General features: G+C 39.1%; 1 protein-coding gene across 1 annotated transcript in view; it reads right to left on the reverse strand.

The window, feature by feature from the left end:
• CTNNA3 (catenin alpha 3) overlaps positions 1-27,188 on the reverse strand; it is a 491,060-nt gene that overhangs the window by 17,440 nt on the left and 446,432 nt on the right. Inside the window, exon 16 of the mRNA XM_030487065.1 lies at positions 3,096-3,201. Within this exon, the coding sequence (XP_030342925.1) occupies positions 3,096-3,201 (106 nt within the window). The remainder of the gene's footprint in view (positions 1-3,095; positions 3,202-27,188) is intronic.

Below are 27,188 nucleotides of genomic sequence, written 5' to 3' on the forward strand. Positions count from 1 at the left end.
GACAAGGCTGCAGGAAGCTCCAGCTTGGTAATGGGTTTGGGACACCTGCATAGCCTTGCCTTTATCTGGGATTGCAGCAAAAAGTTCTGTTGTCAACATCCCGTTTGACAGTGGAAATTACTGAGTTGTTAAATTTATGATCAATTTATTTGAGATTAATTTGCCTGGTTTTATGCTAATGCTGTACTGTGATTATTTTCACAGTCGTTAACACTGAGTCATCTTAAAAATGCTGTGAGTATGGACTGAAATTTAACATTCTGCTAATTGTACCACACTGTGTCTCTTTCCTTCACACACAGGAAGAGGGGGTTATAAAAACCTGTCCTGTTAACTGCAAAGGCAGACTAATAGTTGAGTCATGGGATGACTGTGAACAGTAACATGATGTGGCCTAATTAAATGACAGTATCAGACTTACAGGGTAGCCTAAGCTCGATAGCAAGTGGTGAAAAAGTGGTGAAAACTATGTGCAGGAAGTTACTTGAAACTGGTACAATGTAGAGCTCTTTTCACTTTTGAAACAAAGCACACAAATTCATTTTTACACGGAATAAAAATTCCACATAATTTAGATGTTATTAAAAGGCAACAGGTGAAATACTCCACTAAAAAGTATTAATGCTGCTGAGAAAGGCACTCATAAAGCCTCCTTGGAATTCATGTTCCAGTTTGGGCACCAAATTCTTGAAGAGTTCCTTCAGTTTGGACCATATTCAGAGAACAGCTATTAGGTAGCCCAGAAGAACGTAGTTTCTTTTATTTTAGGACCCCAAGAAAGCAGGACATAGGAAATCTAGCAAAATAATAGCTGAGAAAAGGAATTACTGGTCTTTACAAATACCTTGGAGATTAAAAAAACACAATGAGGAAAGAGCTTTATAAGTTAAAGGATGACCTGGCACAGGCAAAACAGGCAAGAGAAGTTAAAAGGATTTCTAGCCATCAGAGGAATGAGAGGATCATATTAAACATCTCTGTAATACGAGGAATAAAGGCAAGATTCTCTTTTATACTGTGTTTGACACACGGCTAGCTATGCTTGTAGTTGTGTTCACCACAGATGGACTGGAAGGGCTGCTTTGGTTCAGCTTTTGGTGTTTTGGTTTGGTTGGTTTTTGCATTGTATATGCTCATTTGCTTCCAATACTTCTAGCATGAAATAACATCTAAAATACAAGCAACACCTGTAACAGTCTATTTCTGATGCATACAAGATGCCACAGGGAATAAATACCAGGGGTCAGGTGGCTCAAAGTCATCAACTGTATGCAAGGTTCTGAGCTACGTCAAATGGAAATAATTTGAGTGAATTCAGTAAAAGGGTTACAGTAACGTGAATGATGTCACATCATTCCAGCAGCTGCTGGGAAATGTGTCACACAAATTATTAGTACTAATGATTCATGGCTACTTTTTGCTCATACCAATTTGTTCGTGTTTCTGGTCTGCAGTCATTGTAGTAATACAGAAAAAGGAAAATTTTAGGAAAGAAGTGACTCAGTGAGACAGGATTCCCTATTCTAAGAGCGAGAGATTATGACCCTTGCCCATCTTCAGCTTTGATACCACAGTGTTGTCTGCAATGGATCAGTGATGGGTTAGAATTTTAATTTGTAACTGTTAAAAGCTCGAAAGGAGCCATTCTCCAGTGCTCTTGAAAACAGGGAAGTGCTGGAAGAATATCTGTGAAAATCACAAATGGGGACTTAACAACATTTTACCTTGTTTTTCCACAAATCAGATCACAACTGTATAAATGGAAAATATAAATTCTTTGTCTTGTTATCTGGAATTGAGAGACACATATGGTAGAAAACACTAACAGATTGTTGCTGCTTCATAGATACTAGAAAAGCAAGTGGTGTATACGGAAATCAGAAGTGAGTGGAAGAGAAACAGTATGCAAGGGTATGGAAGGCAGTGACTATACCATGCTGCCCTGGACCTAAAAGGCAGTTACAAAGACTAGGAATGTACATGCTTTAGATTTGATAGTTGCACACTTATATTTCACTACACTCTTCTTCTGGCATTGTCTGGCCCTAAAACCACCAACCTTACTTAGCAAAGCAGGCTGCATGTGACAAGTTGCTTGGTATATTAATTTCCTAAGCTACTACAGAGTTGTCCTAGCCAGGAACATCAGCATGCTTATCATTTACATACATCTGGTTTGGGTATTTTGGTGGGGATTTCTGAGCTGTCTGATGTATTAAAAATTCAATGGAAATAAAGTAGACCTTATAGTTCTAACACTCTGCATTTGATGATGATACATATTTCTTTTAAATGTTAAAAAATCACCTCAAGACTGCAGGTATGCAGAGGCCAAAACTCTGACTATCCAGAAGGGTATTTACATAGAAAACCATTTGACATCAATACTCCAAAGAAACTGCCAGTGCTGGGGGGCAGAAATGGAAGACAGATAAACTAGGTACACCAGAAGCACAGATTCTGTAATTAGGGAGGGAGATCAGGGTGAAAAACAAGAAATATCAAAGAAAAAAGCAGCAAAGTCGGTAACCTTACTAAGTGTGGTGCTGAGACCTAGCACATGTCTAAGCCTGCTCAGCAGAATTCTATGGCAGTGCAACACTCCACATCTAAGCTGACTCACCTGGAACAATTCCAGTTGTTTCTAGGTAATTTACCCAAGGAAAAATGGACGATACATCTAAAATGTTGCATTCATAGCTCTAAGTAAGTATGAATATATGTATATATTTATACATATATATTCATGTATATGTCTAAAATGTTGCATTCATAGCTTAAAGGAGCTCACAAATACACCCATATGTACAAATATATGTGTAGATAAATACATGCACATACACATCTGTGATATATGTACACAGACATTTATGTGTGTTCGTAAGTGTAGTTAAACAGACACATTGATATGTATGAAGAGAATCCACACATACAATTAAGACACGATCAATGTATTCAGAAATTGAGAAGAAAAAGAAGATCAGACAGTAAAAACATCACGAGCACTTTTCTAAGTGACTTTCTTAAGTGTTGGAGGTTCTGTGGATGGATTCATCTGTGACACAGTTTAATGCACTGCTGCATCAATAACCTACCTGATTGGCAATCAGCCGTGCTAGGACATCCATCCTTGATCCCGACTCTGAAATCATTTTTGCTGCATTAATTACATCAGATGTGTTCTTCAGTGGTCCTCTACCCCTTCATATGAAACAAAGAACCCTCTTACATTATTCAAAAAATTGGGAATAAATCATATCCATGCAATTTAGGCACAGAAGAACTCAACTAAATAAAATAACTAAACCATACAGAAGAACATTAACAACATTAATTAAATCCCCACTGCCACAACTGTTTTGTTCTCGTGTCCCACAATTTGTATTGTTTGGCATCAAGTGGATGCAGAAGTACCAGAAATATGTCACTGTGCTTTCATACTGGAAGCACAACACATGTCAAATCCTAAGGACAGGGATTTTGGAAGACTACTTGTGGCATTTGCTTTTCTCGTGGTTATATGAATTTTATGGTCCTTTCCCCTCCAGAAAAATTTCTAGTAAATATGTTCACACAAAGTTCAGCACAGGGATGTATTCGGAGACTCATTATGGGTATCTGCTCAGAAAAATAGTTGTTTGATAGTTTGATTTTTGGTTGTGGGTTTTTTTGAGTTTTCTCTCCCCTCCCCCCCCAAAAAACTATGAAGTTCTTGTGAACAGTTTGTCAAGAAGCCAACTTCTTTTTTTTTTTGTACACCCCCGCAACCCAAAACGCTTGTTTAATTACATGAGACTTGTTTCTAGAAGCCCGGACATAAAATGTGAATACCTTAAGTAGGCAATTATCTTCACATTCTCCTGTGCTTCAGCTTCTTCAACGCTGAAATACTTCAGCTAAACTAACAATTTTATTTCATACATGTATAAAGTGAGCAATCCTGCTAAGTTTAACTTTGCATTTCAACATCTTTGACAGCAATACTTTCAGTTTTATTATGCAGACATTTAATTCCCGAAGGCCTCAGATAAATTTACAAGTTCTGCTCTACAAACTATAAGCAGTCCTGTACCCTCCTGCAAAATTACAACCCAGTCTTCCAGTGAAGTAACACGAAAGATGAACACAACCCAGAATTAAAGAAGCAGGGAAAGGCGACGGGGCATAACAGTGCAAGTAACTTATGCTTACGAAATTCTTGTTAATATCAGCCAGCAGCTTTTTTTGATATGTGAAGATACACTGGCTGAGTATTTTGAGGGTCGAGTTAGTTGGTCAATTAAACTAGCAATTTTCTTGTAACTGTGCAAGTCCCTCAGAGGATCTGGCTAATGAAAATGAAGCAATTCTAACCCTAGAAAGGTATTTCAAACAAATTAAAAGAAAAGCATTTCTTCCCACCACAAAAACGGCCACTGCGAGAGCCATTAGAAGAACACTCAGGAATGAGGACTAAGACTTCCGCTCCACTTGCCACCTAACTGCACCAATGATTCAAGGTCTTCTCTGCTACATTCTCTAAGAAACGTCGGGCAGCATGCTTATGAGCTATAAACCACAGCCAGGTCTTGAAACAAATGCTTAGAAATAGTGTTTAAGAATGCCTCAGCCTTATATTAGAGCATTGAAAAACCAGCATGTTAAGTTATACATACAAAGAGGTCTCCTTTGCTACACAACCAAGAATAACTATCTGTGCTCCTTTTTTTTACCTTCACATAAAATCCAGATCTTTTTACATGAAGTACAGGTTTAATTGCCTTGGGGTACGGCATAATGAGCTGTTAGTCCCAATTTATGATGTTGTGCAATTATACCCACTGAATACTTTAAAAAGAACACTTGGGAGAGTACATCAGATCTGCTGAATCACCAGACAAACAGAAGGAAAAGACAGGGAAAAAAAACCAACCCGGGATGAAATTTCTAAGGGGACAACTGCACACTCTCGATTTTGACAAAAATAATCAACTGCATAGAAAGAGCGAGCAAGCGCCTATGTAGTAGTTTTAAAAAAAGATACAGGAATTATCACATGGGTCAGTCTGAACACCAGTCCATGAGGTAGTGCTGTTAGGAAAGTAGCAGGTGCCACACCGTGGTACACAGATAGATATCCAAACCAAAGTTTTCCTTTTGCTTTCTCAGTTTTATTAAGACTGCAGCTCAGTTAAGTGTGGGTTTCCATGAAGAAAGTTTTGACACAATTGGAAATTGTGCAAATAGGATGATTAGATGTGTCATAAACATAACTAATAAGGAATGACTGAAGCATTTAAACCCTAAATTAGATATATAAATTTGAAAATTAACAGTGGGGCAAAGGAGGAAGCATGAGCAAGAGAGCTTGTACGACAGACATGGTTAACAGTCCTCAAATGGGCTTCATGGTTGTATTGCATAGGTAGTACTGAGCTCATATTCAGGAAAAGTTGTTTAAGGTGAGGTGCTGAAATGGTGAGAAACTGGAACAGAGCAGCCAGGAGGTTGTGGTGTCTCCAACACTGGACGAGACTAGACAGACATTTGTTATGAAGGATGGGATGATTTAAAAGTCCCCTCTTGAGATCTCTTCCAGTCCAACAATTTTACTATTTTAAATTTACCAAAGAAGTTTCATGTTGTTCGGTGAATGAGTACCACTTTAAATGCATGTTGCCTTCCAATGTTATCAATGCAGCTGTGCATTTTGTGAATTCCCAGTTTTTCTGATTTAGCACCCGATCAGCAGATTCAGAATGCCACTAGCTCAGATTAACTCCCTGAATCCAGATGCCAGAGACACATAACGTCCATTAAATTTATCCCCAACCATCATATGGCTTCCTACCAGTTTTACATTTACTTGTGTTTTGTCTGGCAAGGTTGAAGTATGAAAAAACACTTTGCAGGGGAGGCTGTTTCCCTGAGCTACTCGTCTCACTGCCTGGATTTTTTTTTCAGATACTTCACTTAGTTCTCTCTCCATATCACTGTACTGACATCCCTTTACTTCTACAGATGTAGTCGATGATCCTCCTCCGCCAAGTGCTGAAGAATCCCTGCCTTACCTGAGAGACTCTTGTGGTACTTTTTTTTTGTGATATTATTTGTTAAAAATAACCGAATTACTACAGATAATGCAGATCTGCATGAAGAAGCTTAAGATTAGCTTAACTCATGCACCTACAGCAGATGCTTCCATAAAAAAAATCCTTCCCACCAAGTACCATCTGCTGGTCAACAGCACCACAAAATTTCTCCTTCATGGAGTTCTCCACCTTTCCTCTCTTCTACAACATAAATTCCAATTTCTTAGAATGGATGTTCATGATGCTATGGCATCCATGTAACGTGTTGGATTATTTTTCAGTCACTGTTCTCTGGCTATTATTACTCCCTGTTTCCAGTCTCTAATTTTTAAATTAGAGTCTCGCACACTCAGTTACTGCATTTACTGAAATTCTTTCCCAGTAATTTCACTGGGTTCACAGCCTACAGAAGACTCAGATTTGGATTCACTGCATGGGAAGTCTAATTTTTCTCACACTTCACTATTTCTAAGCATAAAGCCTTACTAGCTATGTAAGCTGGTACCACATTCAAGGCTATGAAAATAAAGATGAAACAGAAAGTACTGTATTTCTGAGCAATTATATGCCTCCATGATAGTGACGGATTGTTCTCTTAAATCACCTGCTTTATCCAATAAGGAAACTGGGAACAGACCACGAATAACTGGAGAATCATCCATCTAAGTCTAACTAGAAGGAATGTAGTTGGATTGGGTACAACAAAATCAGTTCAGATTATCTCCACAAAGCTGTAGGAGAAAAACAGGCTTCACATAAATGTTTCTTGAAAGATACAATCATAAGAAGATAAAAGCTGGACTGCATTTAACTGGTGGGACACCAAGGGTTTTGTAGAATTGTGAAAGAGAGAGCTAACCCTCTCAATCTAATTATTCTTACTTCAAGCCATGATAAACAATGTTGCAGAGTAACTCCATCCCTGTCTGCCTAAAGTTAACTATAATAATTAGCAGGCATCAGAATCAGGCATTCTCATCTGTTTCCCTTCATACTGGAATTTCACTCTGAAAAGTAATGATCAAAAATATTCTCCTAATTTTACATGAACAGAAACTTGTACTCTGACTTCAAATCCAAAAGGCCTTTGGAATTATGTTTTCCAGGAATAGAGAGTCTTTTGTCTCTGAGCAAAGCTGAGTGGCTTACCTCTCTACTCACTGTACTCACGTCAGTACTCAGATGTTTTGTACTTCTTCCCATGTCAGAAACAACAGGGAGCTCTACTGACTAGTCACTCTCAAAAAATAAACTTCTACCTAACATACATCTAACATCATAAACTACCACCAAACATAAGCATTTCATAGCACTGCAAGCATTTCAAGATGTGCACTGAATCTTCACAACTACTGTTCTCTCCAACCCAAAAGCCGAGTGGTCTTTGTCACATTAAAGTCTTGAGTTTCAGACATCATCAGTGTGAATTTCTAGCTCAGCAAATCCTGACAGCTCCCACTGTAATTACAGGTCTTCCGAGCACACTGCAGAAGAGGCACTAACTCCAAACCAGTATGGACCCAGCAACACATCTCTTTGTTCCTTGGTGTTCCCATCAAAGCTCAGTGATGGATCCAGTCTGGCAATCCCAGCCAACCCCAGACCAATGATCACCAGAATCAACTCGAACATTTCTTGCCTTTGTAAGGAAGGTCCAGTCCTTCTTTACAAGCACTCATTCAGGTGACTGTCATGTTACTTAAGATACACTGGCAGAAAGTGCATTAATTACATTGCTATCATCTGTTTTGTTTTATAAGGCACATTCATTATCTTATCCACAGAGACAGAAAGATATTCCCAAACAAAATAACTATTTTATATACACTATGGTATTTAGTTAATTCAGTTGTCACTGCATTCCATAGTTCCACTTCTGCCTCCTGCAGTTCTTTGTTAAATACTTAGCATTTCTCCATTCTTCCACCATCTCACTGCTGCTCTGCAAAATGCTTCTAATACTGGCATGGTTAAGAAATTTGGATTCCCACCACACATTCTGAGCTCTATCTCAGGAGCTGTTTCTTAAGTTTGGGTATTTTTGTTACTGGGATTTTTGTTTGTTTTTTAACCTAGTGATTGTATGAAATCCTGAGAGCATGGATAAGGAAGCAGGATCCACATCTCAGTCATTACAAGTGCTCTATTAACTTAGCAATTTTTTTCTGTAGCTTGTTTGTTTTCTGTGCCCCTCCCAGCTCGATGTGCACAGTTTTAGATGAAATACGTGAAGTGCTTGGTGTTCAAGGATGGAAAATGATCCTTTTTAGAATCAAGGCTATAAACAAAAAACCCTGTTATTACACCTCTCTGCATGTCTCTGTCAGTTATACCTAGACAAACAGGAGGCAGAGTTCCTCAGGGAATTCAGTTAGGGAGAACATAATTATAGATTGTACAGGAGGATCCCAGAGTTGACCTTTGCCATTTCATTACTGCTGTAGACACAGAAACAAGAGAGATTCTAGTTTCACTCACTTTCTACCCCCGTCTGAGTTTACAAGTTTGAAAACTGCTGGCATAGCTGACTAAGTAAGTCCAAACCCACACTCAACATTTCAAGATGCATTGGCTGAAGCAGTTCCACTCATTAACAAAATAAATATAATTATAGCCAGATCAGAAAAGAACTGTGTAAAGAAACACTAAAAGGCATGAGCTAAATGACCATAGAAACTCTGTATTAAATAGTATTTTGTACCTAGAAACACCTTCTGTGAGAAAAGGAAATTAAGAATTATGAAAATATCTGGATTATATGAACCCAGGAATGAGTCAGTGAAGTTGCAGGCAATGTGAACACAGCATATATATTACTATCAATTCTTTAATTCTGGAAATGAAAATCAGTTTAAGACAAGTTTCTCTTCCTTCTTCTTTTCTGCCCTCCTGCACTGGCAACATATCAGGTCTGCAACTCCTCTGAAGTGGAATAAGAGAGAGGATGCATAGTCTCTTTTACAACAAGAATGGGGTGATACAGATGAAACAAATACACTTTGTAAATGAGTATTACGTGGGCTGATCTAGCTAAGACTGTTACTGGATTGGTACCTTTGAGTGTGCCGAAGTCAGCCACAGACCCTGCTGAAGTTCAGAATCTCTTGGTATAAATGTTGGCAGAGAAATCAATCTTATTTTGTCTACCAGTTCCAAATGGTGTCTTCTGAGAGCCAACAGATCCTATCATTTCATAATCAAACAAACAAGTTGGAAACATGCAGAATATAACAAAGAGATGAGTAACAGCCAACCTGATTTTTCAAGGATAAGTATTGTCAGACCAATGTAAAATAAGCTTTTATGGCTTTTGAAAGATTAGAATCTCTGGATGAACCTGCAATAATTAGCTCAATGAATTCTACAGCACTAGCTTTAAAGAAACCAAAGATGTGCGAAAAATACTGAACACAGAAACAGTTCGAAAGTCCACACTTCTTTAAGTTATAGTGGCAGGAGGCAAACTATACTTCCCCCTTCTCCTGGACTTTTACAGAGTGATAGTGCATCTATGGCTAAAAAAGTACTGAAAATGAAGGGCAGTGCAATAATCCACGTGAGTAGTTAAATCATTTACACCAGTGTGGTTGTTAAATGGGAACTGGAAAGTACTGTTATTTACAGCAATTTTTTTTACATCAATACAAGTCTGTATCAGTCTTACGATTTCTTTCTTTTTCTGCTCTGGGGCAGATTCTACTATCTAGATACTTCAATACTGATCTCATGTTGGTGATTTTCTTATCTAGGTCATCCTCCTCTCCCCAAATCCCTTGTGCTTTTGCCAGCTTTACAAAACAAAGCCAGCTATTATTTTGAAGGCTTTGCTCTAAGAGGAACCCATTAATTTATTCTTTTTGTTGCTCTTACTTCCTGTATTTTGCCGCCTAAAACCAAAATAGAGCAATCAAGGATTTTCTCAGCACTTAGTAGACAATACAGAAGCAGATTTTTCAAAGGCCTTTAGTGTCTACCAATTTCAGTTCTGATAGTTATGTCCAAAACTCTCTGAATTTCACTAAAAGCATGATCACTTCTTGTGGCCTCTGAAGAAAATCTTAGTGTTCTGGTAATTTCACAATACATCATGAAGACTTCATGGTATATTTGTACTTCATCTCTGGTGCCATGCCTGTGCAACTGTGATTCTCATTCGTGGGTCACCGCTGCCTCTCAGGCACTGCGATGCAGACAGTATGGCCCTGCCTCCCTCTTCACCCCCAGCTCTTGTCAGGTGCCATGGTCCCTGCAGGCTACCATGTCCATCCTTGACAGTGTCTGTTCCTGACCTCTTCATACTTTTCCCAAAGCAGGCCACTTGTGACCCTGTAAAATAAAATGTAACTAACTGCTTTTCAACAAACAAAATGACCTTCATTTGTGTTACTGTTTGGACAAACTATTTGATAATATTAAAACACAGAAGAGACCTTTTCCTACTGATCCACTGTGTTATTTTCTTCTCTGTGCTTTGATTAATGAAGTAGGAATACAGCTATTTAAATGAGAAAAATGACATAACACTGTTTGTTTCTAAGCTGATATATCCTATTCTGTCAGTTGTATAAACTTTGTTAGAAAAATCCAGGCACTGAAAACTTGGCTGAAGGGTCAAAGGTGAATATGACAGTGTTTCAAAATAACTGTCACTAGAAGTGCTGTTTCTGGTCTTTAAAAAGTATATGGGTTAACACCAAGGAGTTCTTTCTTCTGAATGTAGTCCTATATAGCAGAGTGCTGCCCCATCATCCTAATCATAACACTTCTAAAACGGAGAAATCCTGAAATAGTAGGGAAGAAATGCTCATATTACCTGAATAGTTACTGAACATCATTATGTTACCCATCAACGATGCTTCCTAATTTGGAACTACATCTTAAAATAGTATAGAAGCAAAGTGAAGCAAGGAGACACTGAGGCAGAAGTGGAAACAGAAATGAATGTAATGTCAAGAGAGAAGCTGTACATGTAGTCTGGGAGGTGGAAGAGCAGCTGAAAGCCTGACTACACGTTGTTAGATCAGAAATCTGACAAAACTAATCATAGCAACAACAGAATATGGAAAGCAAAGCAGCAAAGGGGTATGTTTGTACATGTCTGTGATGCTTATGTATATGCATTGAATATTTATATGCGTAACAATCAGACACAGAACTGTCTGTATATTTACGTACACTTACAGAGATGAAACTCTAAGAATTGTGAGATCTTCTCATAGTTACACTTGTGCACACTCATAGACACTCTTTCCCGTCACCTATAAATCCCAAAGTCCAAATCTTCACAAAGACATACGAAGCTCTCTTGCGAACCCTGAAGAAATGCATTAGTGAAAATGTCCAATTTCTACCCAGTTGAGACCCACTGTGGGTGGAATATATATATTTAAAAACAACAGAACACCATATAATTAAATATATTTTTTATGTACATATATAAAAATAACTATAAAATCGTCACTATGATCTGAAGATGAAAAGCTCTTTATAGTGCTTCACGAACCTGGTTGTTACTAAATTATTTTATCAATGGATTTTACACTGGACTCAAAGAAAGAAAACAATGCTGAATGCCTGTAGTGATAAGAATAGTGGAAACACAGGAAGCTGCCCTCCTGCAGTGGGTCTCAGCTGGGTATAAACTGGACACTTCGATGATGTATTTCATCAAAGACCGCAAGAGAAGTCCAAATACCCAAGGGTGCTCCTCTGTGCACGCAAGTGTTAAGTATAGACAGAGCTCGCAATTTTCAGCTCTGTAAATTCATGTAAACATATAAATATTTCCGTGTTTGATAGTAGTTTATTAAAAAATAGAGATGAAATTGTAATGAGAGCAGTGGTTTGTACAATAAAGCACACCTGAATAAATTTTATGTCTTTAGTGAGCAGATGCTATCCATGAAGCTCAATGATTTGCATTTTGTTTAGAGGAAATAATCTACAGATGTAGAAACTGGCTCCCCCAGTTAGCTATTTCATAGCTATTTCACTTTCTCCTGCACCACCAAAAATCTCTCCCCAAATCTCTCTCTGATCTATCATATCCATACATAAACATTGTTGGTACAATGTAAGAGAATACCACAACTGAGTCTTGGTATCTAAACCAGGGATCAATTATTTGTTTCTCACCTCTTTTCCCTCTCATTACCTCTAAGATATTTCTCCATCTCTTTCTGCTTCCTGATCCAGCTTTTCAAAGGACACTTTGATTTTTCAGTTGCTAAGAAGGTCAGCAGACCTTCCCAGCCATGGGCTTTAATTTGCCCATATCATAAAAAAAAATGATATTATTTTAATGATAGGGCTTTAATTTGCCTATATCATTTTTAATCACTGTGTTACATCTCTACAGTTACTGTTTTTACTGTTTTGTTGATAACAAAAAAAGTCTCTGATATTTGACTCATCAATCTCCTTTCTCCTATTTTCCCTGCCATGAACAGAAATTATCCAGAGACTTTAACATCTCTAATGCAAGACATCATCCAATAGCTGCACAAACTGTATGTTTCAGTAATTTTAAAAATCCAACCCTTTTCATAAATAGAAACTATTTGGTTATAAACAAATAATACTAAAATTGTACACATACATGTTAATAAATGTACAGTTTCCTTGCAGCGTGACCTGGATTGTGCAACTAAGTGGACAATGCAAAGAGATGTGAAATCTTGCCCTTTACAAACAGGCCAAACACACTGTCTATGATACTTCTGAAGGCACTGACAGCCCATCTGCAGAGGTACTTCGGGTTGTCTCCTGCAAGAGCAGGTGTTTGGCTATGTGGAATATGTTTCAAATGTAACAGCACTGCAGCCTCCATATTTGCACTTTCTCAAAGCACAGAGGTTAATTCCAGCTGAGTCAGAAAGTCAACATTATCTCTAAGGACTCCCACTGCTGAGTGGCCCATCTGCTTCCCAATCTTGTGGACCATGTGTTGAATTTTCAATAGGAGTTATAACATGGTCTAGAAAAAGCAAGTGCTAACAGCCTGGAAGCAGGAAAAAAGCCATCAGAGGGTTACTAATGAAACAAAACATGAATGTAAGCAGTACAGTGCAAACATGTAGCAATGTTAAATAAGGCAACAGTGTCCTACAAAATCCTCTTGTTATGCTGTAACCTTTAAAAATGGAAGAAACTTTCTTTGTTCTTCAAAGCATATCTTTTCAGTTCTCTGATGAAAACAAATAAATTATTCTGAAATCACTTGTTGCATTTGTTTTCTATTAATACTTTTCCTTAAAAAAATCAAACCGTATATATATATATATATATATATGTATCTCCAGACTACTTCCTTGCTGTTTCAGAACATGCCTTGTAGCAAGGCCTGTTATAACCATTAACTCAGTGAATCCCAAAAGGTAGAGGTTAAAACTCAAACGGCAAATTTGAATTTGGTGCTTCATGACCACCATGCTATGATTTTTTGATGGTATTTATTCTCCATTTAATTGTGTCATTTAAAAAAACTTAATGACAGACCTTTCCTTTGGTATTTTACAGCAGTGTGCAGACACTCTAAGAACAGTGTTAAAACTGCGTTACTGGGAATGTGGCACAGGGTAATGCTCTTGTGGGAAATGACCTCTCTAAACCGCGATAGTTGGCCTCTCTCTGGACTCTTTATTGCAAGTGTCCCCACAACAGCTTCTTCAGCTGGATTGTGAGAGACTTCCCAAACTTCTGCTGAGTTTTTATCGTTCAGTTGACCTGTGGTCCTACATGGTCCCTCTAGCCTGTGCATAATCAATTCATTGCTATTCATTAACCAAACTACATGCATCCTCACGACTTTGGTGACGTACAAAGGACTGTCCTAAGTCACCACTTCTGCATCTGCTGCAACAGTTTCTACTGGCTATTTACAAATACCTGCTGTGTAGAGTTTCACCAATTTTGCAGCAGGAACTGCGTGGGAAGCCTAGTGGGCCGGATTCTCCATCCTGGCTGTTTATCAACGCAGCAGGAGCTGCCTGGGAAACCTTAAGGGCATGCTAGAGCTCCCACCAGAGAGCCCCTGCACCACTTGGTTACATCCTTCTTCGTGAACGTGGCTAGAAGTTCAGTCAGTGACCTTGTCTATGCTTAGTCCATTGTTCCAAGTCCATCCATTGTCTCATGGATGCAAATGATTGATTATATGGGGAGTTCCTGGACCACACACACAATTAAATAAAAATACTAGCACATTCTGTGAAACATCAAATTGTCACATGTTTTTCTAACTTTTAAATTCTCTTCCATGTTTTTAGAACAAAGCAGGGATGAAGTGCATGGTAGGATCTGATCCCACATATTTTAACACTTAGTAAAATGAATGGCATATATGAATGAACAGAAAGTACTTCCCCCTCTTCCACAAGCAGGTATGATCATTTCTGGATGTAGAAAATAAGGTAATACAGAAAAAATCAATGCAATTTAAAAACACAAATTACTTGTGGAAAACCATTAGGAACTCTGGCAGATGTGTAACTAAACACTTAAACTCAGTAGGGCCGAGCGAAAGGTTGAAGATGCCAATTACCCTCTGAAGATGGAGTTATAAAGACACTTTTAATCCCTAAGCAGGTGACAGTAGAAACTGAGAAAGATACAATGTTTTCAGTTTACTCTGATGTATGTCGAAGTTTACATAATTAAACGCCACATATATTTTATGGTGAGACAATTAGATACCTTTTGGAGTAACTGCCTCTATATGGAGACTACCTTACACACAGACATATACAGACAGACACAGAGAGACAAATGCACAATACCTTCATACGTGAAACAGAGCCCTTAGAGGCTCATCTACCTACAGGTCTTCAGAAGCAGATACTTTAAGGCAAAAGACAGAGACACTAACATTGTTTGATGCGATGGAGAAAACTGGGAGAACCGGCAAAACTGATTAACAGTAGTAATATCATGGGCTAGAAAGGCGGCTATGCTACAATCAGTTTTGTCTTGTGGCGTTATTTTACTTTATGCAGTTACACTCTGCAAATCTCTTTCTAACCTTCCCTCTAACATTTTTCGAATTCTCTAAGTTGATTCACAGCACAATCATTTTACCTCTTTCTTGCCAATACTTCCTAATGTCATAGTCTTTACTGAATGGTTTATCATTCCACTGAAATGGAAAGATAAAATAATTTAAAAAAAGATTAAAAATGAATCTTTCAGAATGCCTTTGCTACATGTAACATCATCTCATTCATCACCAGTCACGCCACATTTCAGAGTTTACATGTGCTATCCTACTTCTGGTGTCAACGTGTGCTATTAATAATCGTATTTTCCAACACTTCTGCCCACAAGGTATCATTAATAGCTCTTAAAGCTACTTGAAAGACCTTCCTGTGGTGCAGTTATAATTTTAACTACCCACTATGTCACAACAAAGGAATCAGTCCTCTGAAAAATCCCCAGAAAAATACCAATCCTGAAGTTTGATTTGAAAACTCACACGGCCTATCAGTAACCTGTTAACATTTTTGCTCAAAAAGATGCACTTGACTACATACATATATATAAAAATCCTGCAAGATTGTCTTTCAGAGTGCTTGTTTAGTATTTTGCAAGAAAATTCGCACTGATTCACAAACATGAAAAATGGAATTTACGCTGAGTAAGTTTAGGACACAACATGGGGATCAAAGAAAATCTGGAGTTAGGGAGTCATGTTTTCTGGTAGTTAAACTACTATACCTTATAATTGTATTTATCAAGTTTTCTAGTTTCATCTTCAGAAAGCGATGGTGATTTTTGCCTGATGGTGACATCTGACATTTAGAAAAGGGAGTCATGAAGCTATACACTCTACATGCCATGAATTGTAAATTCAACAGTGGTTAGAATTAAAGATGCTCTTGAACCTAGACAGCTCCCAAAATGAGGATTATCAGGACTAAAATGCTGCAACAAACTTGTAATGATAGGCTGTAGGTGAGTAATGACGACAATAAACTTCAACTTTCAAAATTAATTCATTCAATTTGCAGTCAGGAATTTATGAGGAAATCACCATCAGGTTTTTTTAAAAAAAGAACTCTGTGTGCATGAAGCAAATGGCATGACATATAATGCAATTAAAACATTCCGCAGTAAAAATTAAGTACATATCAAAAATTTATGTTTTGTTATATATCCACCTAGCACATCTGCTATGCCATTGTGACAGATGTTTATTAATATGGATATCTGATCATATTGCTAGATTGCTAATGGCTTAGTAATCCATCTTCTAAACACTGCATAAGTTTCTATGTTGAACCAGTTACCAAAATATTTCCTAAGAATTAGTTCTTTACCTCTGTTGGCCTCTGGAATGCACCATGAATTTGCAATTTTTATTTCAACAACAACGTACAATTCTGTCACAGCAATACTTAAAACATGTTCTGTTTATAATATATATGCTGTATGAAAGACTTAAAGACACTTCCTTAAATATGATAACCAGTATGAAAATCGGCTAAAATAAATAGAAACATGTTTTGATACGAGACATCTTTTGAAAGAATACTTTCTATGTAAGGCTGGTGACCATAAAACAGGTGACTCAGCTGGACATAATTACTTGAATTTTTGAATTCTCTTGCTTTTTCTGATACTACTTTAGCCGCATTTATTTTTTTACTAGACACTGTCTAGCTCACTGGCAAGTTGCTGTTCCATGTGGCACTGCCACATTTTGAGACTAAAAGGCAACAGAAGCTTTTGAAAGTGTTACCTTGGATATCAGATGTGATCAGAAACCTTCAGATACAACTCTTCAGAGCTAAACCACCACCTAGTGTCATCCTATTTATTGCATTTGAAGGTTACAGGGCTTTGGGTTTGTTTGTGTTTTGGGGTTTTTGAGTAAAACTAGTAAATATGTTTTCACTTCTACTTCTTCCGTATTACAGTTGCCTAATGGGCAGGACCAGAAGAAGCCATTTCAGTCCTTGGTGGTCTTCATGACTGCAATACTTACTTGACTTTTACTGAAAAAGCACCTGGCTTTAAAATGCTGTGCAAGGAGGAAACTGATTTCAAAATCTTAGAATAAAAATATATACTTTGCATAATGAAAAAAAAACAGTTTTAGAGACAGACTATCATATTTTCTTTGTACTTTATCAATTTGATACTTACCTTGTTCTTGCTTTGAAAAAAATAATGAAGTAAACACATTCTCGTTTATACTATTGATGACTCAGAGAGTTATTAACAGCCCTACAGCACCAAAGGAAAAGGGTCATAATGTTCCCGTCCTCCCAAATCGCCCCCATTTTTCATGGTGGGCTCTCCTTATCACTCTTACCCACTTATGTAAACACAGTGTAACATAGGGAGGGTGTGAATGAAATCTTTGTATTGTCAGCCTCAAACATTCAAATACCAGGAGTCAGGCTCCAAAATATCACAGAACTGGAATAAATACCATGAGACTTGAAATAATAAATCTGAAGTTCTCTGTATTTACTTTCTGTTTTCCAAGCCTTCAGGGGTCACATTTCCAGGATTTGCACAAGAGCCATGAAACTTATTCTAAAAATGCTGGAGTTAAGTTTCACCTACAATAACATAGCCCAAGTGCCAAGACATGAAGTAACATACATAGAAAGATTTCTAATAATGTGGTGAGTCATCAACACTAACTGTACAAGTCTAAGAAAAGAGCATTTAAAACATGGAAGTTGCTAATTCCTCTTCTGTTCATCAAACATCGGTAAGAAAGCTCTCTTGCAGTGACACAGTGGTGAGAGGTAAGTGGTAGTATAAGAGAACACGGTCCATGGCTAGAATCTATCACTGATGCCAAAAAAAAAAAAGGAGCAAAGACGTGGGAAAAATTCATAACAGGGGTGCTGTTTCCTAGAATGTATACGCTTTGGCTGACAGTTATGCCTCCTTACAGTGTTGCACAGAGCTGCTTAGCTCACTTTACTGCTCCCCCCCCCCCCCCATCTTAAGAATAAGGAATTTGTTACAGACTGGCAATAGAGAGCATTTATCATTTCTGCTGCAGAATGCTGGCGGTGAGGAAGGGATTTCTTTCCCTGCAATGATGCAAGAATTCACCTGAATTCACTGGGCTAAAATGCCTGGCTGCAGAGACTGCAAACTAGAGCCAGAATCTGAGTCGTACAGAGACCCTTGCAGTTTTCAACTGCCTGGTGTGACCTCAGCGTGACAGGCCATTCCTGGTTATATTAATTACGTACTTCAAAGGGTTTCTTAACAGCCAAGGTGGCTAGAAACTTTTCTTTATCGACACAGAGTTTCTGCAGGAAATTATATTCACACAATTAACACAACAGATCAAGTTACTTGCCACTGGCAAGAGCCACTGTTACATGGCTATGTCAAGACAAAAGCACTGGAAAAGATGTCTGGCATAGGCTCTCTGGTTAATGACACTTTTAAATTTTATCAGGGTAGTTGAAATTTCATAGGACTGGAAGGGGGAAGCATCCTCCAAGAGTATTTCAGTTGAATACAACATGCCCCAAAAGTAACATCATAGGCCTGAATAAAAATGCCACTTTGTCTATTTTTAAATCATGATTACACCATGCTTTACTCTAAGGCCTAAAACTAGAGCTGCAGCTTGTTTCCTCAGCCTACAGGACTTAAATTTGAAGAGAACGTCTGGAATCAGTTACTGCCTTGGCACGAAACGCAGGACACATAGCAGCTTGTTCACTGAAATCGTGACCAAATTCTGAGAGTTTCTGCTCCGAGGCTTGTGCTCCCTCCCAGGCTACGAGAAGTTCTCTTTCTATACTAATAACCCTGCTTTACTGATGAGAAAAGCTGCTTTTATCACAGTTAAGCAACCCATTAAACAGCCATGTTTACTTACATACTTACCTTTACATTTATAACGGTCCACTCACTGCAGAATTATGAGGCTGTATAGCTTTTTAGCATGGCTTGTCTTAGGATTAGTTGGAAGGAAAGTCTTCCAAATTTTGTTAAAGTACTAGTAATATTTGCTCAGTTAAACACCTCACAGCCTGACTCTGAACAGGAAACACAAGATGTAGGCTTCACACTTAACCAAAGATGTCCATGGGACCTGATGAAATCCATCCATGGGTCCTGAAGGAGCTGGCAAATGAAGTTGCTAAGCCACTGTCCATCATATTCAAAAAATCCTGGCAGTCAGGTGAAGTTCCTGATGACTGGAAGAAGGGTAATATAACCCCCATTTTCAAGAAAGGGAAGGTGGAAGACCTGGGGAACTACAGACCAGTCAGTCTCACCTCTGTGCCTGGCAAAATCGTAAGAGGGATCGTAAGAGGGCTGGAGCACCTCCCATATGAAGACAGGCTGAGAGAGTTGGGGCTGTTCAGCCTGGAGAAGAGAAGGCTGCGTGGAGACCTCATAGCAGCCTTCCAGTTTCTGAAGGGGGTCTGTAAGGATGCTGGGGAGGGACTCTTCCTTAGGGACTGTAGTGGTAGGACAAGGGGTAATGGCTTCAAACTTAAACAGGGTAAGTTTAGATTAGATATGAGGAGGAAGTTCTTTACAGTGAGGGTGGTGAGGCACTGGAATGGGTTGCCCAGGGAGGTTGTGGATGCTCCATCCCTGGCGGTGTTCAAGGCCAGGTTGGACAGAGCCTTGGGCCACATGGTTTAGTGTGAGGTGTCCCTGCCCATGGCAGGGGGGTTGGAACTAGATGATCTTAAGGTCCTTTCCAACCCTTACTATTCTATGATTCTATTCTATGTAAACAACAACAGCATGGTGATTGAGAAACTTAGTGAGGACTTCTCTCTACAGTATTTCCATAGTAGTTCTTTCCACCCACCTTTTGTTTGTTTTGCCTACTGTCAGAAGCCAAGGCGAGACCTTATCTGAGCGGTTCGCACTTGGGAATGTGACAGAGCAAGGAGATGATGTGCATTCCCAATCCCAACAACTGGCTGCTCTTTAGACACCTGCCAGATGTCACATGAGGTCCACTGAGAAAGCTTTATGATTACCGAGGGGCCTCACGGCCTGCTATATTGTAGACAAGAACTGGTTTTGGAAAGAATCTGGTGGATTACTGTGGAAATGCCCTTTGAGGGAAAAAACCAAACAAATCCAAGAGTCAGTTAAAAAAGGCGTAAGAAGAGAAAGGTAAGATTCTCCAAGTAACTCATTGGCTCTCTTATTAATCTAGATGGAACTGCAAGTCCCACAAGCAAAATTATGGCTTGTGTAAAGGAAAGATGCAAAAATCCCGCATGAGAAAAACAGAACACTCCTGACACAGAAGAGCTGCAATGATTCATCTGGATATGACCTACACATTTATAGCAACTGAATGTTTTAAAAGGCAAACAACACGTTTTAAGCATAAAAGGAAAATCAGAGGAAATACGGAGCGAACACTTGCAATACTCCTTCCAACAGCAGTAACTTGTCAGCAACTTTTTCCTGCCATATCCTGTGTTACCCATACCATGACAGCAAACCCCTTGGTATAACACAGCACCAAACTCACAGTTGCTACGACCAGATGTCCAGCATTTGTTGCCTGCACTGAGAACTCTTTAAGGAAATCACTTTTAGAATATTCATCTAGAATATATTACCATCATCTGCTACCTCTGACTGGCCCACTTGAAAAGCAACAGAGACCAGACAGCATTAATGAAGACATTCAAGAGACAGAAACTGAATCATGTATACTCCCATACAGAAACCTTGAAGTCCTAAATTAACTGGGAACTATGATCTGTTTATAACAATTTAGCCACGAAAATGCTAATTAAGAGCAGAGCATTACAAATTGTCTAGCAACTACCACAGTCCCATACAGATAGAAGAGGCTTCTCAGCCATTACTCAGTGAAGAAGATACTGCTCTGCACAGATGATTCAGTCAACAGGAAAAAGATGATTAAACCAATGAAGGAACTTTGGAAGTAAACCACTACCTAATGCTAAATATAAATCAAAGGTCTTAGTGTAAATGGCCAAGTATTTTCTTATTTTTAGTCACAGCTTATTAATTTACCTTCAGCTCAAGGGAAGAGAGACAGACCCACCTAAGGACAGCAAGAGGACTAGTGATCAAGTCATCCAGATGGAAGTGAGAAGATGACCTGGATGGTGAAAAGCAGAAACTACCTTCCTCTGCTTCCTCTTTCTCTGACACAACACTAATCAGAAGCACACCATCTTCAGAACACCACACATTCCTGGGGGGTAGGCACATGGGACTGAGTGTGCTCACAACCCCCCTTCCCTCCTCCTGTACACCTCTAGTTGTATTTTATTTTACTTGTCAGTATGTTGATGATACGTGTCCTTTCCATAAAACTAAAGATATCCTCAGTGCCAATGTCAGCTACTTCTTTTAAGGGAATAATATGTAGGGATGATCTCAATGGTCTGCAGCAGTTATCTTTAAAAATAGCTTTTCAGTAAGTTTACCATGAAGTGAAGATAGCCTGTTGAACTCTGAGACTCCTTCCATTAATTTTCACCCACCCAGAGTATACTGAACAGTGTCACTCCTTCCCCTGTTACCACAGAGTGCACAGAACTAGTGAAATTGTTTGATCCACCACTTGCTGACAGTAAGAATAGTTCTCAGATGACCTTAACAGTTCTGGACTGAGACAGGTATGGGAAAATACTGTGAAAGACAAATCTTATGTTTGCACTCTGTGATACAGATCCCTCTACATTTCTACCTTTTACTATTTCTAGAGCTCAGGTAACAGCCATGATGCAATCTTTCAATAATGAAATCATGGTATTAGTGCTGTGTGGTGTATGCTGCATTAAGGCTACATTTGCACAATGTGACTATTCCCAAATACCACATCATGTTTACTCACATGAAGGTCACATGCCCTCCATATCCCCAGATACTGACCTCCAAGTGATCAACTGGCTGTTGACATTCTACGTATCAGCCTTGAAGCAACAATAATTCCCCGTACCACATGTTTTGTGGCAGACAGAATGGCACCTACTCTAACTGCACTTCAACTTGGCTGATGAAAACAAGATCTAGTACAGGGAGGCAGCACCATGCTCTGAGCAGGTATTTGCATGAACATGCCTCACTGCAATAATGGTGACTGTTGGCCACCTGGCTTACAGAAAATCTAGCACTACAAGCCAGTCCATCCAAACACAGGCTTTGTCCATCATTTCTCGTTTGACATTCTTTCCATCATGTCTCCACACAGAACATAGGCCATAACAAGAGAAATGCCACCTTTATACCATGAAAGCTGAAATCTGCTCTCAGCTAGTGCCAGGGCACTCTGGAGTTTGGGCCAGAGGCTCCGTATGGGCCTACCTCTTTCTGCCCTACAGCATTATGTCTCAAATGTGTCGGGAATATAGGATAGAAAGGCAAAACATTTGCTAACCTTTGTGGACAGTACTATTACACCAGGTCTAAGGCATACTAAGAGAAGCTGAATGCCACTACCACTGCCATTCTAAGGAGAAAGATGCAGTTTTAATCCCCAATGGTACCAAAACAGCAGCCACCAAAGGCACTGAATAAAAAAAACAAACAAAAAAAAGAAAGTGTGTTAAAAAGTGCTGTACAGTGTCAAACAAAAGTGTAAAAACCACTGGCAGGCTGTGTGAACCCTTGAAAGGTCCCGGTTTAATTAAAAAAGAATGGAAGAGATTCCAGTCATACTTTTAGCAGAAAACACAGCAGTTCAGCACTTTTTCTGTTGTTCGCCATGCTCCCAAGGTGAGCATCTGTGAATACTTTTTCTCAGAACTATGCATATTTAAGAAAGAAAACTAAACTAAAAGGATACTAAATAAAATGAATCATATAGAAAATACAGTAAGGCTTCTTGTAGCTCTGCAGCTTCTGGGAACGATTATATTTTATTAGATGCCAACTCCATCCTAGCTTGACTCTTGGCCATACACAAACCAAGGTTCAACTGAAATTACTTCCTGTGGATTGATCACTCAGACAGAAAAAAGTCAGACATTTGGTAGGAGAAACAATACAGGTGAATTGATTTTATGAAGATGAAGGCCTTATCTCTCTGAAATAACCATGGCTTCATCTGCACAGGGTGTCTATAGCAAGTGCTATGTTGTGCTACAGTGCTGTGAAACAACTGCTCTGTAACCCAGTTTAGGGAAAAGGGGAAAATAACAGTAAAGTAATCCTTTAGGAAAGACTGTAGTCATATACTGAAAATTCTAAACATACTTCCTCTCCCTACCCTATAATACACTTCTCATATACCAAACGACCTAGGCCACGCACACAATTCGGAGAGCCTCAAGGTGATTGGGATATGGCTGAGCACCCCTGTAAAATCTGCTTTTTACAGTGTGCTGTGCCTTCACCTCATTTACACGTTGAAGTATATGGGATATGTCCAGAACATGAAAGGCCAAAGCCTCTTTTTTCTCCCATGCCTATAACACTGTACATGTGAATGTAAAAGAAGGTAATTTGCTTAAAGTAACTTGTTCTTAGCCTCAAAATGTTTTCATGCTTTACATTCTGACAGAGAAGCCCTGAAACACAAAGTTGACTGTGTTTCTTCTAAGGGTGAAGAAGAGGGAATAAGATGGCAGAGAAGTCCCTGACTACAAGCCTTCCTCCAAACTGCCCACTTCCCCCCTCAGTAGATAAGAGCAGCAGCTCAGAAAATGACACCACTTTACTAGATTCATCTCATCCTGGTAATTGTGAGCAATCCTGTCAAGAGCACCTGCAAACTGTGGTGACCAGCACTGCAAAGCCTACACAGCATCAAAAGCACTCCCCTTCACTTTATAAAATAACAGCCCCCTGATTTGTTTCCCTTCTGTTTCACTATCTGCAATTACTATTTGCCTTCTCTCTTTCAACAGTTACCACTGATTTTTACATATTGGGTACTATCTGTACTATGAAGTTTACAAACTCTACCTTGACAATTAGACTCCAGTCTTCTATTTCACAAATACCAGCCAGGTCAACAGTTCAGTTAAGTGCCATAAATCCATTTTTTTTTCACCCTTGGACAATAAATAGTCAAGAGAAAGATGGGTGTTCATCATACTCGGAATGTGACTGATCTCTTGTAGAAGTAAGCAAAACTTTCAGCTGAATCAGCATCAAATTCACAGAGGAAAAAAAAAGTAACTAATAATTTCTGGTCATAATTAATTCACTGATGTGCCTACACTTCCAATGAGGGGCCTGATAAGAGCAAAAGTTTCCTGTCTTTATTTCTTGGAAACTCTCCAAAGGTTTAAGCTTTTAATTTCTGCTAATTAATTCAGGAGGAACTGGAACATATGGTGTTACAGCAAAAAATATATAGCATGTACAAAATATAGCAAATAAATTCCGTATGAATAAGCCTACATTTTAAAGTGGAAAAAAGCTGGGAGAGGTGCTTTGCCTTTTAATGACTTCTTTATTTCTCTAGGAGACATTGCTGGGTGTTCTCACTGACAACAGCTTGAGCAAAATAAACAGAGAAACAAGTCTTGTATCAAGCCATTAAAGGTCAAAACGTAGGTTCAGTGACGTGCCAACTGGAGAATGCTACAAAACCCATCATTTTTCTGAACATTATCACAAGAACCGCAAATTTTAATATGTACTGACCATGACCTCATATCCAGTTTGGACACTATCTGCCCACTGGGTGGGTCTGAGCCATCAGAATGGACCAAGAAAAGGGACAGAGGAGAGGCGGCCCCAGTCACAGTGATGGTGCTAACTGACTCTGCAGAACCAGCCCACAAAGTAGCTATTACTTCTGCGGTGCTCAGCTTCCCCTTGTTACAAGGGAGCTGACACAAACTCTGCCCACCCTCACTAAACAGTTAATGTCTACAGAGCACAATCTTAACATCTGCAAGGTGGCACAGCACTTTCTCCTTGGTCTGTCATGCCCAAGGGAGACTGCCCTGCCACAGGCTTCCCATATGCCTATGAAAACTAGTCTGGAAGCTGTTAAATTACTGCCTGAACTACTCCTGCTTTACACTCCTTATGTCTCTGAGGGCAGAAGCTAATAGTTGGGAGCGTTTCACTGAAGAGCTCTGTCAACGGTTTCAGGGACTCAGAAGTCTATCCTCTCCATATAGGGGAGAAAACACCAGCTCACTCAGATCCAACAGAAATTTAGCAGTAGAACAGTTCCTGCAAATTTTGTGAAATTAGCTCAGAATTTGAGAGACTGGGCAGGAACAGTGACAATAATGTGCAACTAGACGTTAAAAAAAGCAGAAGATACTCATCAGATATCACAGTAATTACTACCATGAATCCAACACTTTCCTGGACCCACTGGAGTACTTGCTAGGCAACCTGCTGCCAAACAACGTGCAAGCTAACATAGAAGAAACGACAGCTCCAAGCTGGTCTTCAAGTCCATCTTTAAAAGGTCGGTGATATGCAGACCTACAGGCTAAAGCCTCACCTCAGTCCTGGGGCAAATTACGGTGCAAGTCTCCATGGGAACACATTTTGAGGACAGGAATACGAATCTTGGGTCCTCTGCAAGCGTCCAGAGATTTGGGGCTGCAGCCTATTATGTACAGAGCAGAGGCTGAAGAAACAAAGCTTCAGCCTCAAGAAATGAAGACAAAGGAGAGGTCTAATCTACATTCTTCCACTACGTGAAGGGGAGGTTACAGAAGACACTGACTTGCTCCTCAGATGCACATAAAAAAAAAAAAAAAAAAAAAAAAAAAAGGGTAAGGTGCCTGGGACACAAACTGTAGCTAGAAAAAAATCCTGTTAGATCAAGATGTAAAATTTCTTTACTGTGGGTGGCAAAACACAGGTTGCCCAGAGAGTATGGACATGCTGGAATCTCCACCTTAGGAATTTTCAAAGTTTGACTGGACAAGCCCCTGAGCAAGTTAATCTAATGTAGAAATTCATCTGCTTTGAAGAGGCTGGACTAGATGACCTCCAAAAGTCCTTTCTAATCTCATTTTTAGTAAGAGCTGGTAGGAACAAACTGATAAACAATGAGATGAGACTAGACTGCTGGGCAGTAAGTGACCCCAGCAAACTAACATGCCTGCCAGTGTCCATTTCTTAACCTGAAATGTTTCTGTGATATACATTAGAATAATGAGCTTCCAAAGCACAGCACTGACTCATTTAAAAAACCTAGTAGCTGTTAAAGGAATAGGGTGGTATTATGAATGTTATGAGCTGGAGACAGAAGCAATACTGAGTGAGAGATGTGCTTAAGGGTTTTGACAGTGAAGGCAAGTGGTTTGTTTGATGCAACAGAAGTGAGAAGCGCGTAATAACGCTGTGGTTAAACGAACAGAGATGATGCAGAAGAAACATGCGGCTGCAAAAATGCATAAAATTCAGACTCAGTCAAAATCTTTTGAGATGGGCAAGAGGACAGATACAGGATTCTTGCTTTCAAAATCCTCACTTGCGTAAGCTGAATTTGTATACATCTTAGAAGCTCTGTGACATTCAGCTAGAATGAGTGGTATCAGCCGATTCTGTGCTACATGATATGATTTAACTTGACACATCTTGACAATTCATCACAAATCTGAGAGACCGTGTTTCTACTTGAGGGCAACAACTGCCTGAGGCTACTACATGTAGTTCTGCAAGGACAGTCAGTATCCTCGAAGTACTGTAAAATCTTAAACAGTATTTACACTACTCTAGTTAATGCAATTCTCCTGCTCATTTTAATAGTAAAATTTATATGCTTAATCTACTTTGTTGTAACAAGTAAATTCTGGTGGTTCTGTTTATCAAAGTATGTATAGTAAAACACATGCACTATGCACAGACAACTAAGTTGAACTTCTTTTAGAAATAAATTTATTTTTAGAACAATTTCATATAATTAACTCTAATAAAAGTTGCTCTTAAGACAGAACCCTAAGGAGGGTTCACCTACTCTGCTCAAAGTAATTTTGTCTAAAACGACTGCCCTTTCTGACGACTCAGCTGGACACCACCACTGTTGACCAACTTCTGCAGCCCTCAGCCTTTCCGTGATTTTTGATAAAATACTGAATTTTAAAGTTGTTTGTTCTCGTATGCATCTTATGATCAAACACTGAGTGGCTATGGACTCTCAAAAGCATCCCAGACTGCTTAATAAAATAATGCTGACCTATGAATTTTCTGATATAA

Source organism: Strigops habroptila, chromosome 5, assembly GCF_004027225.2.
Source record: "Strigops habroptila isolate Jane chromosome 5, bStrHab1.2.pri, whole genome shotgun sequence".
NCBI lineage: Eukaryota > Metazoa > Chordata > Aves > Psittaciformes > Psittacidae > Strigops > Strigops habroptila.